The sequence below is a fragment of the Callospermophilus lateralis genome, chromosome X (assembly GCF_048772815.1).
Source record: "Callospermophilus lateralis isolate mCalLat2 chromosome X, mCalLat2.hap1, whole genome shotgun sequence".
In the NCBI taxonomy this organism is placed as follows: domain Eukaryota; kingdom Metazoa; phylum Chordata; class Mammalia; order Rodentia; family Sciuridae; genus Callospermophilus; species Callospermophilus lateralis.
This window is the reverse complement of record NC_135325.1, coordinates 65,423,383-65,443,849: the sequence shown is the minus strand read 5'-3', so window position 1 is coordinate 65,443,849 and position 20,467 is coordinate 65,423,383. Positions and strand designations below refer to the sequence as shown.

Genomic DNA, 20,467 nt, shown 5'->3' with positions numbered 1-20,467 from the left:
GCTTATGTGAGAGTAGACCACTTGCTGTAAACACAGAGTTAAAATCTTCCTCTACCCAGACTTAAGACAAAACAATGATTCATTTTCTCTCTCTGTTAGTAAGTGGATTTCTTTCTGAGATCACCTTTTAATTGAGATGCAGCCCCATAAACGTCCAGATGTTATGAGAGATTAGTTATTTTTCTGCTCCCTGGCTTGTTTAGATCTTAAGGCATCTCCTATGTGGACATTAAAACCCAAAAACTTAGATTGCTGAGTTAGGAAAGCTTCTTAGAGCTTCTGCTGCATTAACTTATACACTTGCTGTTCTAGTTTTCAATTCCCAGTTAAATTTTGGCTCTTGGTCATTTCGCTTACTTTTGTGGTAAGTAAAGTTTCCAGGGGTCTCCCAAAGTTTTCCCTTCCTGGTCCCTCCTTAACACTTTTTATATGGTGATTTTGATTTGGTGTCTTACATATCACCTTGTAAAGATATTTGTGGTTTATGCATCTTAAGTATGCAGGAGCAGATTTTAGGGGATAATCATCACCTGCTTGGGAACCCTTCTGGCTTGGTCACAATTGCATGTGTTAACATTGTATTATTAGCAGTAACAGCTCTGCTGCATCAAGATATTGCTAATCTTACTTCTGATAGACTCTTAATACCATGATGGAGAAAATTATAAATGATCATATATTTTTCTGTAATATTAGTTATTAAATGTAAGATACTTAAAATACTCTTACCTTAATTTTCAACTCAATTATCCTAATTCTTATTTTTCTATTTTCTTTCTAGGATGTGTGCTGTGTTTGGTGGAATCTATTGTCTTCGCCATTCTGTACAGTGCCTTGTAGTGGACAAAGAATCCAGAAAGTAAGGATGATATAAGTAACCTTCATATATTTATACCCCAAACACAGGTGAAAAATGCTGAAGTCAATTTAAAAAATAAAGATTCTTGAAAGATTCTCCTTGATATTAATAACATATCAACCTTGATTAAAAGTAATTTGTGTTTAGGTCCTCCAGAACAAGGAAAGTGAGTTCAGAATATAGAAACTAAATTAATTTCCCTGCAATATGACTATAGCCCCTGATCATCCAAGCTTGGAAGACAAATCATTTCAGCTGCCGGGGGTGGGTGATGAGTGATGTTAGTTTTCCTTGTGGCCTTACCTCCTCTAATTGATTTTCATCAGATGACAACAAAGCCCTCTGTTATTGCATTTTTAAAAATGGAGCTCACCTAAAGACTCATCAGATTAATCTCTGCTGATAATGCATGTCACTCCAAGAGAAAAGATTTTAATGAGGTTTTAGGTAGATTGTTGTCATAAACTATGCTGCCCTGTTATCTGAGGATAAATTCTTTTACAACAATAGCAGCCCTACAGGCTGGCTTAGGATTGAAATAAGAATTTATCTGCATTTTTTTTTTAAAGCTGAGCACTACCTATTCACCTATGTATATTTGAATTGTTTCCTAGGATTTATTATTAGTTACTAAGATATGCAGTTGTCTAAATTATATTAAATAAAATACAAATCTGTATTTTCTGTGTTTCACATTGAATCTAAAATAGGTCAACTGGGTCAAGTTTTTGAAGCTGTTGAGATTGATGTGCACTTTTCTTATTTGTGATATGTTCTTAAGCATCTAGTAACCTATGCTTTTTGGATGACTGTTTTTAGTACTCTATAGTTTTGGTGGCATTTATTGTATTTATTTATAGAAATAATATTGTTATTGTCATAAATGTCATATTGTGATCTGGAATCTTACAAGTTTTAAGCTATTTCTTTCATTTTTCAATAATTTCGTGTAGTCTAGGTGGCATTAAATGGCTACAAACGTTTCATAGACTAGATATAGTACAATAACTAGTACTTTAAGGTATAGCAAATAAAAAACAAAACTCCAAGTCCAATGCTTAGTGAATTTGCAATTTGTAATGTAAGATAAAATTGACACATGGTTTAAAAGGCTTCTAAATCACCTTTAGCATTTTAAGAGAAAGGTATTACATAAATTGAAAATGATAATCTAAAGTTAAAAAAAAATCCACCAAAGCCCAGGGTATTCATATTTTGGCTCCTGACGAGCTCTGTAGAAGTTCATGAATGAATGGTTTTCTGTATGACTTCCATAGACATTTCTCCTTCTAAGTTCATTTTGAAGCAAGAGTGTATTCCCATGACAGAAAATCAGATAATGAATTGCTTGTTCGGTGCTTATTTGCTTAGCCCCATACCAGTCCCACATGTTATTCTCAGTGACATGAAGTATCTGCATGGCTCATTTTGCCAGGGCACTGGTACAGTAATAACACTTGTTGAACTAAGGGATACATTTACCTTACCTTTGACTTAGTTTTTATGATGTACAGTGAACAAAAGAACTCTTTTTATGTTCTGCAGAGATGACAGTTGAAACAGGTAACTTAGATCTAAAGATCTAGAGACCAAAAAAAAAAAAAAACCTGCCAGATTGGTAGTTTTCAAAGTATAATGTGTCTTTAAGAATTGTCAGGCATGCTTCTAAAAAAAGGAAGGATTTCTTGTGTTTCACCCTCAGGGAATGAAATTTGGTGATATGCTTATGGTAGAACCAGGGAATTTCCAGTTTTATGGAATATCCCAGTTGAATACAATGTACTAATCCTTAGATGACACTGAGAAACAATTATTTGTATAAGGTAAAGCTGAAGATTTAGCCAATCATACTGTGATCTGTGATGGACTGGGAGCTCTAGGTCTTAATTTGTTTTAAGACATTTTCAAGGGAACTTGCCAGATATACTGGCAATCAAATGTGAACTTTAGATAGTAAGTACAATGCGTTTTGTATCGTTATAGAAAAATCTGAAATATAACTTTTGTTGTTTAATAATTCCTGAGACATGCGTAAAGATCTCTTAGCCCTGGCATGACAGAAGACTTGGAATTCTATTGCTGTTGTGAATGACTGTGGGCAATACTTTTCTCTGGGCCAGTTCGTTTTATTATAACTTAGAAACTGAGATTATTTTCATGTCTCCTTCCAGATCTGACATGCTTTAGTTGTCATTTAAAGTTCATAGAACTTAGTTTTCCTTAACATTTAGAAATAATGACCTTAAAATATTTTATATGCCCAAATGTAAGCCATTTTTAACATGCCCCAGTGAGAACACAAAAAGAAAAAAAATATGAACAACTTATGTGTTAACTTTTATGCATATAAATGAAATACTGCAACTTCTACTTTGTGTTGTTTATCGTATCATTGATTGCTATAATCATAGTTTACAGTGAACATAATTTTCTTCTCTGTCTTGCTTTTTAAGATATAAAGATTTTGGATACTACATCTGACTCTTTTACTAGTATGTTTACTTCATGCCATAACTATTTATTTCTATAGTAATGGGAGAGGTTTTAAATTTGGCTTGCACTTATAAAATTCTTGATATCTACCATATTCTCAAGATATGAATTGCTTAAGTAATCGAAGTTTTGCTAAGAAACAATACTTGAGAGGCTAGGGCTGCTTAGCGGTAGCGCAGTTGCCTGCCATATATATGTGAGGCACTGGGTTTGATTCTCAGCACCAAATTTAAATAAATGAAATAAAGGTCTGTCAACAACCAAAAAAAATTAAAAAAAGAAACAATACTTGAAAATTATAGATTTGTACCTTTAGTAACAATTACCAATTTATATTAATTTTTGTTTCTTTAAAAAAAATCTATCAAGTCAAAAATAGTCTCTATAAATACCTAAAGTTAGCATTGATTCAGGTTGGTTCAGGCTAATATATCTTTCTCAAACACTACTTCCTCATACAAAATCAAATATTTGAGAGAAATACCCATAATAGGAGATATTTTGTGAGAACTTAAATATAATGTGAAGGATCAGTAGTTAAGGAAAAACCCTAATCTTGTAGTTAGGTGTATCCAGCACATGTTTGTTTTTAAGAAATCTTGGTATAATCTATAATTAGAATATTAAGTAAGGGATTTACTAAGATTTACATTTGTCTCCTTATAAATTTAGTTTGCTGCTCTTTGCTTTTTTTTTTTTTTTTTTTTTTAATTTGGTAGGGGTGGGGGTGGGAGGATTGAACAGGAGTACTTTACCATTGAGCTACATTCCCAGCCCATCTTCTTTTTATTTTGAGACAAGTTGCTGAGGGTCCTGCTATACTGCTGATACTGGTGTTGAACTTGTGATTCTTTTATCTCATCCCCCACCCCTACACCCTGGGATTATAGGTGTGCACCACCACACCTGGATCTTTCCCTGTTTTTCTATGTGGAATGCTTGATATTTCCCTTACACTTTAATGTATAAGAGCTTCACATTACGTATTTAATGTGTAAGATGCGTCAGGTCAAATTTCTAAGTTCATTTTCTGATCTCACAGACTAGTTCAGAACCTTGTTACCTACCAGTCAGGTACCTTTATACGATTATTTGGTAAGTTATCTGTAGGAAAAGGCAGGATCTTACTATTGTATCCCTCAAATTTAGGCAGGTTCTTAGTACTTTGAATTAAATGAGTGAATGAAGATTAAAGACTGATTATAGCCTTTTTGGTACTTTTCACCTTCCATTTATGAAAGCTGATAGAAACATAAATGATCGTAGTATTGAGTTTAATGAGGTAATTACATATCAAAGTACTATACAAACTTTGAGAGATAAAATACATTAAGGACACCCAGGAAATAATAGTATATGGAATATATAAACAAATGCATATTTATTTTTAAATAGATCTGAGTTTTGATTTTTGTTTGATTTTTCTGAGATGCACATTGCCTGTGTTATTCTCACTATATTATCCATTAATGCTACTCTCTTAATTTGAAAGACTGTAGGTATGTATTAGTTCTTTTCTAAATTTTAATACTGTACCCTCTGCTGGCTGTTTTTGGAATCAATGAATGTTCTTGTTGGAATAGCTTTATTTTCTTTTTTTCCTTTCCAGCTAACCTTACTGGGTAAAACTCATGTAAATTAAACTTTGCCATTTAGGAGTACAATATTTGACATTTGGGTAGGGTAGGTAAGACCTTGGACCAGATATATCTATAATCAGTGGTCCTCATCTTAGGACTTCCAATTAGTGTTCCATGTGTACTTTAACTTTCTCACTTAACTGGATTTTCTGCCATGACTTTTTTTTTTTTTTTTAAGATAACGTTTTTCTGATGTCAGGAACAACTTTACCTAACCTGGATGCTTGGGAGTTAGTAATAATAGTATGTTAGCATAACATGGATGACTCAGTACCATTTATCATCTCTGAAGCTGTGATTTCAGTGTATCCCATTGGCAAAGGGGTAATGATTGTATTCTAGATAGTTAACCTTTAATGAACCCCATGGTAGTTGCTACAGGGATAAACAAGTAAGCAAAAGATAGACCCTGCCCTTTTATATAGAAACTGCAGTTAAGAGTGTAGGCTTTAAAGTCAGATAGACTAGAATTTGATCCTGACTTTGCTACTTTCTATATGTGTGAACTTCAACAAGTTGTTTAACTTCTTTTTATCCCAGTTTCATTACTTGGAAAGAGGAGTAATTGGCAATACCCTGCCCCATAGGATTATTATGAATATTAAATGAATAAAGCTTGTAAAAACCATTTGTTACACATAGAGTTCAGTGTATATTAGTAGCAATTGTTAATATTAATGGACACCTTGGCATCTTACACAGGAAGACCTATTGTGAGGATCCTTCTATGCTAAGGAGTTTGGAGTATAATCTTTTGTATTTTTAAGCAAGACTCAGTTTGCTTCTGTTAAGTTAGTAATGATGGCAGTGATTTAGAAGAAGCACTGAGATGGAAAGAGATTCTTTACCTCCTATATCTGAGATTCTGTATCAGCCCTTTCTGTCTATACTGTTCACATGCATAGAATACTTCCATCACCCATCCATTCACCATCTATAAGTATTGGTTGTTTTCTATGTTTCAGGCACTGTGGACTTAGTAAACAATAAGGCAATTAGGGCCTTTTGTCCTCATGGAGCTTACTGGGGGACATTGCAAAATGAATAAATGAAGAAGGTATTTGCACACTAGGATCTGTTCAGTCTGAAGATCTGATTTTCCTTCCCTATTTAAAGAGGCTTGGTAGTTTTATATTACTTCAAAGTAAAGTCTAACAGCTTTTTACACAACATATAAGACAGATCTGGCCCCTGCCTGCTTCTCTAGGCTCATCTCTCTATCTTTCTTGCTTCCCATTTTATTGTCAAATAATAATGAACCAGTGGTATGTCTTTGTACTTGTTCTTGTGTTACTTGACTCTATACCCCTGCTGAGGTATTCTTGTCCTTATTTGTTTGCTTAACTATACAGAGTATTCTCTAATACTCTATCCCTGCATTCTAAGCTGAGTTAGATAACTCCCCTTAGCACTCTCTGATGCCCTGTCCTCATCTTATCACTGGACCTTGCTGTTATGTTAAAATACCCTTTGTCTAAATCTTCATTATATCGAGAGCTCCTTCAGGGCAAGACTTTTTTTTCTTACTTTTTGGAATGGTGCTTGGTACATGGCTGTTATATTATACATTTATGTTGAACTAATGAGGCACCAACTTGCTAGTAGTCCATTGCCTTATTATACATAATAAGAATCTGAGGCAGTATCAGTAGGGATGGAGAAAAAGAGACTAATTGCAAAAAACATAAAGTATAATCAAAATTTAGTAGCAGATTAGATGTAAGAAAGATTTAAGGTAAGGAAACTTGTAATTTCTGGTTGTGCCATTATCTAATAGAGGGACTCCAAGGGAGGGCAGTAGGTGAGGTACCATGATAAACTCAGTTTAGGGTGTGCTAGTTTTAAAAAAGACATGGTTAGGGCTGGGAATATCTCAGTTAGTGCTTGCCCTGCTTGCACAAAGCCCTGGGTTCAATCCCAGCACCATACACAAAAACAGATATTGTTAATAATACTACATTTTTATGTGAAACCTCACAGAAGTTAACTGTGGGTGGTGATTGGATGTATTAGTTAATTTGACTGTGTTAATTATTACACAGTCTATACCTATAACATGCCATCACATTGTATTCCTGGAAAAAAATATAAAATTTTTGTTTGACAATTAGATGTTTTTAAAGGAGGGTTAAAGTCTAGGAAGGAAGTAATGAAGGAAAGGAAGGGAAAGAAGAAAGGAAAGAAAGGAAGGAAGAAAAGATAAAATATGAATACAGAGCTTGTGAGAAGTCAAAACAGAAAACCATAGTTTGGGAGTTATCTACCTGTTAATGGTTTGAAACTGTTGCAATAAATATTCCCTCAAGAAAAACGAGTATGAAGCCTAGAAGATGGTTTCATGAATGAGATGGCCTTTTAACTAAAGCATTTCAGAAGGCTCTTAAAGGACTGTTGAGTAGGGAGAATTATATTTTCCCTTCAGTGCTTGGGAAACTCTGAATTTCCCTAGTATTTAATTATTTCACAGGTGATTTCTGCTTTCTTTATATAATTAGTTGGTATATTAAATCATAGGGTTTGGATACCTATTTTAATATTTTTTCTTCTGGACCAGATTCCAGATATTGAATTTTTATCGTAGTGTTTTCTTCCTTATCATCATTTTGCTATTTATGTCCTGGTATCATTGATGAACCAAGAACTGAATAACTACTGTGTTTTGTTGATTTAGAAAGATTATCCCTAGAAATGTTCTGTCTGGCTCAGTGATTCTTATGATCAGCTTGGTCATTGTGTCCCTGTAACTGGGAACTCCTATCATGTTCCTCCTCAATATACTATTTATGAGGCTCAGCAAGCCTTCATCTAAATCCTAAATGTTGTTAATCTTTAATGGCTTCCTCGGGTTTGTATGGGAGGATTGGGCAGGAGGGTATTTTAATGTGTCTGGCAGTACTGTTAATTTTGCTGTTTCCCATTACTTGAATGTCATCAAATTTTGTATTAATCTTTATAACATAAACATTAAAAATAGGCCCCAAATCAATATATGACAGTAAGTGAAGTATCTGAGGTGAAAACAAATCTTACCACTTAAACATGTCTTGGTTTGAACAGCTTTGCTTAGGCCTAGAGCCTTAGTCCTTCAGAGTAAGAAATGAAACTAACAGGTGAGTCATGTTATTATCATCTACCAGACTGAGACTGGCTTATATGAACATCACTTCAATTTCTACAGAAATAGACGTTTTCTCTGTACCAGTAGCTGTTTACTTTTTTTTTCCACCTAGTGCATTATAAAGATGTAACAGTAACAGTGGCATGCTTGGCTGTGATTCTTTCCTGGGATTTGGGAGCTTATCAGAATCTCCAGGGGTACTTATAATTCGAAAAAGTCCCCCAGGTGTGATTCTGATTTGCTTCCTTCTCCTTCTCCTCCTCCTTTGAGAGTCACTGTTTCATTAGAAGTTTCAGCATTAATTGGCATATTTATTACTGTCTTCTTGCAAAGTTAGGCTTACTAATTCCCACATTTCCCCTTTGAGTGGTCCCCTTAATTCTTTTGAATATCATAGCTTCTGAAACCAATGTCTGCCTGTGACCAGAAGTGTAACTATTACCAGAGCAGCCCTATTAGTGTTTGGAAACCTACAAAATAAGGAGGTTTACACAAGTTTGAGGTTGAAGTTTAGTTTACTTACATAGAAACCCTTTGCAAAAGTCTTACACTCAAACCTAGATTTATATTAACATCACTCTCTTCTCAGTTTTATTTCAGCTTTTGATGATGAATTTAAAATGAAGGCTGGGATAGCTAACACCAAGTTTCTATAATTAACATTTTGAAATACTTGCTCATTCATATAACTCCTCATATACTCTTCCCTTTACCCATCTATTAATTCATTTTTTATGCATTTCACAGTAAGTTGTAGGTATCACTAAAATTTTCCCTTAAGACTTCATTATATTTATCATACACTAGTATTTTTCAGTGTTTTTCTTTTGATTATAAAATCTACAGTGGTGTCCAAATATTAAGTGTTCATTACCTGAGTTTAAACAAATGTTAAATCTGTATAACCCAAATCCCTATTAAAAATGTACATTTTAGACCCCCCTTTTTTCTTCTCATATTTTGTCCTTTTGATTTCTATGGTCTCTGAGTGAAAGGTAAGAAAAGTTTTGTCAGTGCTTATAGGACAAATAGAGATCACTATGTGTAATGACTTATCACATTTTTCTTCTCCATTGCCTGAAGTACTTTGTTTTTCAAATTGCTTATGAATGTTTCAAAACAGGAGACTAAATGAGAAACTTAACTTTTCAGTTTTTAAACAATTTATTTTGGAAAATATCTAAGTGTAGTATCTTTCATCTATTTAGTTAAATATTTTATAATACTAATTAATGGAATAGTTTAGAACAAATGTTATATTAATATGTGCTTGTTTAAAACATATATTATGCACATAAAGCATCTCTAGACATCATAGCCTATCCTGACAAAAGTGTTTTGCCATTTATTTAAAAATATCAATGAAATATAATCTGCCTTTAGGAAATACAAACAAAATTTCTCTCACTATTAGTCTTAAATGTTCATCATTTAAAGCCTTGATACCAGGTAGACAGCACTTATTTTGCCAATTTTAGAGCAGGTGAACATATTTTAATATTCACCAGTATATTTTAAACATGGTATGATTTTGAGATTATTTTCTTGGATTTTACAAGGATCATCATGTATTTCAAATAAAATAATTCTGGTCCCAAAAGTAAATTGATATTTCCATAACAAAAAGATATAGCAAACACATAGTCGTTTGCATATAGTTCCTGAAATATTGCATACTGGCTTTGTCAGTACTGGGAAGTCCATTTCAAGGATGTCGCCCTTAGTCCATTAGTTTGGATAATGAGCCCTATAAAGTACATTTATAACTTGTGGCACTGCAAGGAGATGGATTCTAATTTTCATCCTTTTATCTAGACACATTGAAAGAAGGTCAATGGAGGGTTCTATATGATTCATTGTCCCAACACATATCAGATGACAGAGACCTGATAATGTCCATGCATAAGTGTTTTCCTTATTTGGAATCAGCACTTGAAAGAAATCTTTCTATGATCATCCTTTGAAGTAAAGTGGAAACAGATATTAAAAGAAGCTCTATCCCCCATTTTTTTCTGTTTTAAAACATTATCAAACGCATGAGCAGATAGCTATTCTTGAACAAAAGAGAAAGCAATACTTAACAGAAAAATAAAAAGCCTTCAGTGGCTTGTACAGATGGTGAATAATATAACAAGATATTTAATCAACTTTTCTTTCCTTTTTTTCTTAGAACTGCTAAGGGGGGGGAAAGGCCCATTTTCTAAACAAAGAAAAAACTTCCTAACATATGGAAAGCTTATAATTACATGCTAATACTTTTTATAACTTGTTTACTAATTGTAAATAAATAAGTATTTAAGTTGTATTCCATGTTCATTTTATAGATTAAAAGATGTCAAAATAGCAACAAGGATACATATTCTGTAATTAATTGTCAATTTTGTATTAGAAAATATAGAATTGTAGAAAATTTTGTAATATTCACAAGGTTTTATATTCAAACCCAGTAGCTGATTATTTTCATTTTCTTAATAATTTAATCATTAATGTACAATATTTTTGCTATGCTTATCTTCTTTATAGATGTAAAGCAATTATAGATCAGTTTGGTCAGAGAATAATCTCTAAGCATTTCCTTGTGGAGGACAGTTACTTTTCTGAGAACACATGCTCACGTGTGCAATACAGGTAAGGCGCCCCTCCACCCACAAGACAAGGGAAGGTGAAACTTAATGCTCTATGATTGTATTGACACTTCTCTAGCATTCTGTCCTTCAAGTAACATGTAAAGTATAGCAAAGTTAAGTTATATTCAGTATCTTACCTTTCTTATAGAGTCTTTTTTGGGGGATCTTAGCCTACTTTCAACTCTTTGTTTCAGCTGGGGTTTGTCTGTAGGTCATATACTCTTGTTTCATGAGCCAAGAAAAGATTAAAGCAGAACTTGACTTGGTTTGGGGAGGCAACACTTTTATCCTGACTTGAATCTTTGAAACAAACCTTCTGGTGGTTATATAACTATAAATGTTGCTTTTTCATGAAATCTGAATCACTGCTTTACTCTTTTGTGTATTACAGGCAGATCTCCAGGGCAGTTCTGATTACAGACAGATCTGTACTAAAATCAGATTCAGATCAACAGGTAAATTCAGTTCTAGAAAAATAAAATTCAGTTCTAAAAGTAAAAGTTGTGTATGTTAAGATGGAAAACATACTGTTTTGATATACATGGTGAATTTTTGTTGTAGTCAAGCTAATGAACATCTATCTCTTCACAGTTTCCTTTTTTTTTTTGTAGTGAGAACACTTAAGATCTACTCTTAGCAAATTTTATGTATACAATGTAGTAGTATCCTCCATCCTGTGCATTAGATCTCTCAAACTTCTTCCTGCTTGATAGAAAGTCTTCTCTCCTTCAACCAATTCTCCCGTTTTGTTCACCCCCAACCTCTAGCAACTACCATTCTACTTGGGCTTTTATGAATTTGACTTTTTTACATTGCACATATGAGATGATATAGCATCTGTGCCTGGTTTATTTAACTTATCTTAATGTCCTGAAGATTCATCCATGTTGTAGTATACGATAGGATTTCCTTTTTTAAGAGAGAATAATATTCATATATCCCACATACATGTATATGAGATATATGAATATTATATACATAATATCTATACTTACACATACTCTATTTATTCATTGACATACATGTATATGGAATATTGAATATTATATGAATATTATGTGTATATATATATATATATATATACACACACACTCACATACACACACTGTATTTTATTTATTCATTGATATATACTTAGGTTTTTTTCATATATTGGCTGCAAGGAATAATGCTGGAATGAACATGGGAGTGCAGATATCTCCTTAAGATGCTGATTTCATTTCTTTACATATATACCCAGAAGCGGAATTGCTGGTTCATACAATAGTTCTGTTCTATAATTTTTTGCAGAACCTCTATACTGTTTTCCATAATGGCTATATTAATTTACATTTTGACTAATAGTGTAAAAGCATTCCCTCACCAATACTTGATTATCTCTTGTCTCTTCCACATAGCCTTTCTAACAAATTTGAGGTATTATCTCACAGTCTAGTACTTTTTATAGCATTGTTAACTAAATCTACATGAAAATATGTACAAATCAATATTGGTAAAAGTATATCAACCCATATGTACTAATATTTTAATACATTTTAAAAATAGATAAAGCAAATTATGTAATAGCCTTGATATCTTAATTTATTCTATTGGAATAAATAATTGCATCTGTGTAACAGAGATATTCTGGGAAAATTCAACATGTTCTTCATTTTTGCAACTTTCTGTGAAATTGAAAATATATTGTTAACAGAAAAAAAAAAGAAAATCATTGGAGAATACATTTAAAAACCTTAGAGAAAAAAATCTTATGGTAGACAACCCAATGGTAATAATGGAAAGCCCATCATTAGGCCTCATATGACTTAATTTCAGCATGCATTCTCATTTATGATATTTCCTTACCTCCATTGTTCATTTCAGTACCTTTTTACTTTTCCTTATCCTTGACTCTGTAGAAATGTCTCTCTGCCTATCATTTTTTGTCAGTCTGCATACTTAAATTCAAGGGGTATATTCCCTTTTTCTTCTAACCATATTGTACAATGACATAAAATCAGTTTATTCTGTAGGTGTGACTCTCAGATCTAATGCTACTGCTAAAAATAGCCTCCTAAAATTCCTTAAGTTAGAAGGTTCCTATTATATAAAACAGTATTTGAGTGGAGAAGTTAATTAATGGTCCCAATTGTTATTGCTAATAAAATGAACATTATATGAACAAACATCAAGTATATCTGTTATACATATAAGCATAAATACTACTTTTATTTAATTATTCAGCAAACAACAAGTGCCTTTTACCTGTCAGCCAGTGTGCTGGGTTCTGAGGAGATAGTGGTCACCTGATAGCATCTCTCCCCTCAAATAGCATACAGTTTGGCGGATACAGATTCAGACAAGTAAGTAGCAAGTACAGTTTGGTGTGACAAGTGTGAGCAAGAGTATATATAAAGAATGGTATCAGTAGCTATTATATCACTTATCACAGTGGCCTTTCACTGCTGGTTGGCTTGATTATATCTCCCATTAAGCAATGAGACATCAAACACTGTGGAATAACTAAATGATTATGACTAAAAACATGACCATAATTGGAAAAATGTCTTAAGGACCCCACCAAGATGTAATAACGACTTTTGGTTCCTGTAATTATCATATTTTTTTTCTGAGATACAATCAATAACCTTACCTGAACTCTGAGAACTTAACTCTCTCAAATGTCATACAGATTATAAAAGCCATTTAAAGAGAACTCCTTCAACCTTCTAATATCACTTCCAGAAAATTTATGTTGACTCCAGTCTGTTCTTTCTATCATGGATAGTAGCAAAGAGAGTGAAGAGGAACATAGATATATCTTGAGCTCCAAAATATACATCAAGTAACATGGTTATGATTATTGAAATAATTTATAGTTTTAGAATTTGCTGTAGTTGTTTTCTCAGTGGGTTATCAATATGACATTCCTAGTTATACCATGAGCATAAAACTTATAGGGAAAAGTACAAATGGGGCTTTCCCCTTTGGTAAGCATTTCCTACATGGGAGGATATAATTTCCTGAGACTAAGGATTAACATTGAAATTTCAGCTTTACAGAGAAACAGTGATCCAATAGTCATTTGGAATCTTTTAAATATAAAGCTATATAACATATTCCTAGTGCCTAGGCAGCATACTGTATATCAGAAACCAATTCTTAATAATAATTTCATGTTTTACTTCTAATTCTGAATTTCTGGTTTTATTAATGAAGTCCTATAATGTGAAACCATTCATTTTGAAGCATTTCTTATAAATTTACTTTCCATATTTCATTGTCCTTGGAATTGGTAATGTATTTAATTCTTAATGCTCTGTAACTCCTATTTGAAGCCATTATGAGTAATCAAAAGTCAATTGACATGGTCTGATTTCAAACAACAAAGTGCATATATTTCAAAAGTAAAAGTTACAGTTGCATCCTTGAAAATAATAGTTGATAAATTTAATAAATATTAAACACTTGAACAATTATTAAATTATATGAACACAATATATGATAAAGTACAAATAATGCAGAAATTAAATATCAAGACAAATAATACATGTTTCAAACTCTGTTTTAAAATTAAATCCTATAAGCAATTTTTTTAAAATATCAAGGGATATTTAGAAGTTTGGAAGTTAGCACTCTAATGATAGAAGAATACAAATGAGATCTAAGAGCTGTGTCTGATATTTTGTTTCTGCTTTTTAGATTTCCATTTTAATAGTACCAGCAGAGGAGCCAGGAAGTTTTTCTGTTCGAGTCATTGAGTTATGTTCTTCAACGATGACATGCATGAAAGGCACCTGTAAGCATATTAGTTGGGTTATTTGTGTTTTTTGTTTGCTCAAGGAGTAAGGGAGGGGGGGGCACTGTTGCAGTTGCCAGATTGTATTTCTGGAGATTTTTTCCCTTTATTATTCATAGTACTTATGCATATAATGTAAAGTCATACAGTAACTCATTTCATACCTTACCCTTGCCTGAAAACATTTGTATGGCTAAATCTTCACAGCCATAATTATCCAGTTCTCCAGTGAAGTGGTTTCTGTGACTTTCCCATTCTTTCTATAATTTTTCTTTCTAGGCTGCTTGGTTTCTTCTTTACTTCCTGCTTTAGCTGTTCAGGCTTCTGTACCTTACATAGGATAATTTATAAGCAACAAAAATTTTATTTTTCACAGTTCTGGAGACTGGGAAGTTTAAGATCTTGGTGCCAGCAACAGTGTGCTTGGTAAGGGCCTGTTTCTCATAGATGGCACCTTCTTTGTGTCCTCAAATGTTAGAAGGGGCCAATAGGATCCTTTGGACGCCTTTTAAGAAGTTAATTAATATGTCAAATTTATTTTAAATGATACATAAAAACAAATATTTTATGTACCCATGAAATATACACTGTGTGATGTTTAAGTCAAGTTAATATCTACTTCGTGAAACACCATTTCTTTGTGGTGAAAACTTTCAAAATAATTTCTTCTAGGATTTTAAAACATATAATACGGTATTGTTATCTATCATCCTACTGTATATTTGCACACAAGAGTTCTTGCTTCTAATTATAACATGGTAGTCATTAATCAACCTTTCTCTAGGCCTTCCTCCCTGCTATTCTTCCAGTCTATAGTAACCACCATTCTCAACTTCTATGAGATCAACTTTTTTAGAGTTGATCATCTCACTCATCTACATGAGATGATATAGTATATGACTTTCTGTGCATGGCTTATTTCACTTAACATAGTGATCTCTGGTTCTTTCTATGTTGTTACAGATAGCAGGATTTCATTCTTTTTATGGCTGAAAAGTATTCCAGTGTATAATTGTACTGCTTTTTTTTTTATCTATTTGTCAATTGATGTACACTTAGGTTGTTTCCATTTCTTAGCTATTGTGAATAGTGCTGCAATCAATATAGGAGTGCCAGCATCGTTTCACCTAATTTCATTTCCTTTGGATATGTACCTAGTAGTGAGATTGCTGGATCATATGGCAATTTTCTTTATAATTTTTTTCAGTAATCTTCATACTATTTTTCACAGTGGTTGTACTCCTTTGCACCAACAGTTTGTAAGAGTTACCCATTCTCTACATTATTGCCAGTGTTTCCTAGGGTTTTTTTTTTTTTAATTCTTCTTTGATAATAGTCATTTTGAGTGGAGTGAGTTGATATCTCATTGTGTTTTGACTGGCATTTCCATTATGGCTAGTGGTTTTCTTTCATGTACTTGTTATCCCTTTGTATTCTCTTGAAAAAATTTTATTCAGGTTATTTGCCCATTATTTAATCTGTGTTTTTTGTTTGTTTTGAAATTGAAATTTTGGAATTCTTGACATATTCTGGATCTCAACCCCTTGTTAGACATATAATTTGCAAAGATTTTTCTCATTTTCTCCAGATTGTGTCTTCATTTTGTTGATTGTTTCTTTTGCTGTGTAAAACTTTTAGTTTGGCATAATCTCATTTATCTCATTTTATTTTTGTTGCCTGTGCATTTGTGTCTTATCCAAAAAATCATGGTGAATTCCAGTGTTTGGAAGTATATCTCATATGTTTTATTCCAGTAATAATGTGTTTTGGGTATTTACATTAAAATTTTTAATCCATTTTGAGTTGTCGGCTACATATCAGCTATTGACATGTAGCATCACTATTGATTTTTACATGTTTTACTACTAAGAGTTTCAGTTACATTCCTCTAGATTTTTTTTTTTTTTTTGTACTTCAGATTGAACTTAAGGGTGTTTAACTACACATCCCTAGCCCCGCACCCCATTTTTTATTTTTTTATTTTGAGACAGGGTCTCCTAAATTGCTTAGGCTGGCCTTGATTTTGTGGTCTTCCTGTCTCAGCCTCCCAAGCTGCTGGGATTACAAGCATGTCCCACTGTAACTCCCTGTTCTGCATCTTTATGTTCAATTTTCCCAGCACGAGTTATTGAAAAGACTGCCTTCTCCATTGTGTTCTTAGCACTGTTGTCTAAAATCAGTTGACCATAGATATTTCAGTTTATTTCTGGGATATTTATTATGTTCCATTAGTCTATGTGCTTGTTTTTGTGCCAATACCACACTATGTTGGTGACTACAGCTTTGTAGTCTCTTTTGAAGTCAGGTAAGATAAAATTGTGTTCCTGATTTGTTTGTTGTTGTCTGTTTGTTTTTTGGCTCAAGATGGCTTTGTCTATTTGGAATTTTTCATTGTTCCATATTAATTTTTAGGTCTTGGGGCTGGGGTTTGGCTCAGTGGTAGAGTGCTTGTGTAGCATGTGTGAGGCACTGGGTTTGATTCTGAGCACCACAAATAAATAAATGAAATAAAAGTCTATTGGCAACTAAATAATATTTAAAAAAATTTTTTTAGGTCTCTGAAGAATGGCATTGGTAATTTGATAGAGACTGCCTTGAATCTGTAGATTGCTTTGTGTAGTATGGGCATTTTAACAATATTCTTTCTTTCATCAGGGTTTTATAATTTTTATTATACAGATATTTCAACTCTTTGTTAAATTCATCCCTATATATTTTATTCTTTTTAGCTGTTGCAAATTTGATTGCTTTCTTTATTTCTGTGCCAGATAATCGGCTATAGACATGTAGCATCACTACTGATTTTTACATGTTGATTTTGTATTCTGCAACTCTCATGAATTCAGTTATTACTTCTAATAATTTGTTGATGGAGTTTGGGGGGATATATATATATATATATATATATATATATATATATATATAGACACACACACATATATATATATGATTGTGTCATCTGTAAAAAGTGATAATTCAATGACTTTTTTTCTAATTCGGGTATCTATCTTTTACTTCTTTCTCTGCCTGATTTCTCTGGCTAGACCTTCCAGAAATGTGTTGAATGAAAGTAGCAAAAGTTTATATCCTTGACTTGTTTCATATCTTAGGGAGGAAGCTTTCAGCTTTTCCCCTTTTAATATAATGACATCCATTGGCTTAGTACGAATATCCTTTGTTATGTTGAGGTGTGTTCCTTTTATACTTCATTTGTGCTGTGTATTTATCAGGAAGGGACGTTAAAATTTGTCAGATGTCTTTTATACATTTATTGAGGTGGTTTTTGCCCTTCATTGTTAATGTGTATGTAAAACATCTGTGTCCCTGGAGTCAATCCCGCTTGATCATGGTGTATGATAATCATTTTAATGTACTACTGGATTCAGTTTGCTAGAATTTTTCTTCTATGTTCATCAAACATATTGGCCTGCAGTTTTCTTTCTTTTTTTTGTCGACCTTAGCTGGTTTTGTTATCATGGTAATGCTGCCCTAAATTAATGCATTTGGAAGAATGCCTTCATGGGCAAAAATTTTTAACTAATTTAGTATCATGAGGGATTAATATGTTTGCTTTTATATATGTGTGTAAACGTGTGTGTGTGTGTGTGTGCGCGCGCGCACGTGCGCGCACATACACACACACAAATATGTGCTTTTACTGGACATCATTTTATAGGAAATGAGTTCCAAAGAGATTATACCAGAGTAATAGTAGCAGTAGTCATATCCAAATAGTTGCAAGCAACCAAATTGTAGGTTTTTCCTTTTGTTTCCCTTGATTTTCTGATTTCTCTACAATAAGAATTTTCCACACCTTATTTAACTGGAGCATTATAATTGCACATAATATGGGATTTGATGTTACATATTGGTTCATGCACAAAATAAAACAATATAATTTGACCAATATCCTTCCCTATGACTTTCCTGCTCCTTTCCATCTTCCCACCCCTTGGTTTCTTTCCTCTATTCTTTTCATCTCCCTTTGCTTTTCATGTGATCACCCCTACCTTTATTTTCCTTTTTCCTCTCTAGATTCCACATATAAGAGAAAATATATGACCCTTGACCTTGTAAGTTTTGCTTATTTCACTTAACATAACGGTCTCAAGTTCCATCCATTTTTCTGCAAAAACATAATTTTGTTTTTCTTTATGGCTGAATAAAACTCCTATAATAGAAATTTGAATCAGAAATTTATGCTAGGAGTATAAGGAATCATCAGCAACATTTGTCATTGTGTGATCAAAATTTGATGTACCCTAAATTCCTTAGTATTTTCATGTTGATTATGTATAATGGAATCCACCATTTTGTTTGCTTATTTCCTGGCTGCTACAATATATAAATATCTCAAGTGGTCATTAAATTTAAACATCTTTTGTTTTTTCTTCATTTCTATTAAATTTTCCTACCTTATTAAATACTTCCTAAAATTTAAAAAGCTTTTAACATTAGTCAGCCCTTCCTTGATCCCTTACTCATTTGTCACTCGTATTCTGTTCCTGCTTAATTTATTTACTTATGTGTATCTATATATTCTCCCATCCCCAAACATTTTCTTCCAGTCAGTGAAATTAGAAAATATTTAGAAAAATCTTGCTACTGGTTGAGAAGGACAAAACATACCTCTTGTATTCTAAAGTCATATGGAACATGAAGTGTTACTGTTACCTTCACATTTTCTAGGCATTATTATAATATTTTAAACATCCCTTGGAAATTGTTTAATTTTCAATATGGTCTCTAATTTGACATTTATGTAGTTATCTTAGTGGCTTTCTAATGTGAGTTATATTTATTCATGGTATCAGTATAAAGAGATCAAAGAACTTCCATAATAATTAAATTCTTCAGAGTGCAATTTGTGGCAAGAAATGGTGGAAGAATATCTCTGCCCCATCCAAATATAGGAGATCACCAGTTTGAAATGTATTCGTTGGCTGCATCTGTTAAAGCAATTTGTGATGAGACAAAAAAGTCATTCATCTGGGTAACTACTATATAGTTCATCTTTAGGCCTGCTACAAATAAAACTAAACCAAAGAGATAGCAAGATCCTTTACTGAAGGTCATAGGGTGATATGTATCATTGAAATATTATATAATAATAGCTATTACATAGAATTTTCTGGTGGCCATTCATTATTTTATATTGTTCTTAATTCTATGAAATAGGTATTATTAGTTCCATATTACAGATTATCAAGCTAAAGCTTAGAGAGTTTAATTAGATTGTCTAAGTTCACGCACCTTAGTAAGTGATTATCTGAGATTCAAATAATTACTTGATTCAGGGCCCACACAGACCACCACTATGGTGGTGCTGAAATTTTAAAAATAATGATATTCCCAACCTTTAAATTTTCTTTTCTTTTTTCTTTTTTTTTTTTTTAGTTATAAATCATAAACTTTGTGGAACTGGGGTTGTGGCTCAGCTGTAGAGCACTTACCTCGCATGTGCGAGACCCTGAGTTCTATTCTCAGCGCCACATAAAAATAAATAAGTGAAATAAAGGTATTGTGTCCAACTACAACTAAAAAATAAATATTTAAGAAAAAGTCATAAACTTTGTGCCAACCCTAGAATTATAGGATTCTTTTTGTCTAACAATAAAGAAAATATTCTAATATTCTGTGATGATAGTCATGCAGTAAACATTTTTTTGAGCTCCCACTAAATGTTGTGCCAGTGGTTATAAATGAATTAGGACTATTGCAGAAATTCAGTGTTTATAAAGCAATTTACAATGTGTGGCAAAGAGTAAGGACATAATAAATGGCAGCTTCTGTTTATAACATGATGGATAATATGAATGCATTACTAATATACTGTATTACAGATATTACTTACAGCAAAATATTATTCATTTTAATATTAACATGCTTTCCCTTGCCTTTGGGCCTTTGCACATATTGTTCCTTTACCCAGGTGTGACCTTGCAAACCAGT

General features: G+C 32.7%; 1 protein-coding gene across 1 annotated transcript in view; it reads left to right on the top strand.

The window, feature by feature from the left end:
- Chm (CHM Rab escort protein) overlaps positions 1 to 20,467 on the top strand; it is a 167,528-nt gene that overhangs the window by 117,735 nt on the left and 29,326 nt on the right. The window contains exons 9-12 of the mRNA XM_077106285.1: positions 782 to 859; positions 10,634 to 10,738; positions 11,129 to 11,192; positions 14,419 to 14,515. Of these exons, the coding sequence (XP_076962400.1) occupies positions 782 to 859; positions 10,634 to 10,738; positions 11,129 to 11,192; positions 14,419 to 14,515 (344 nt within the window). The remainder of the gene's footprint in view (positions 1 to 781; positions 860 to 10,633; positions 10,739 to 11,128; positions 11,193 to 14,418; positions 14,516 to 20,467) is intronic.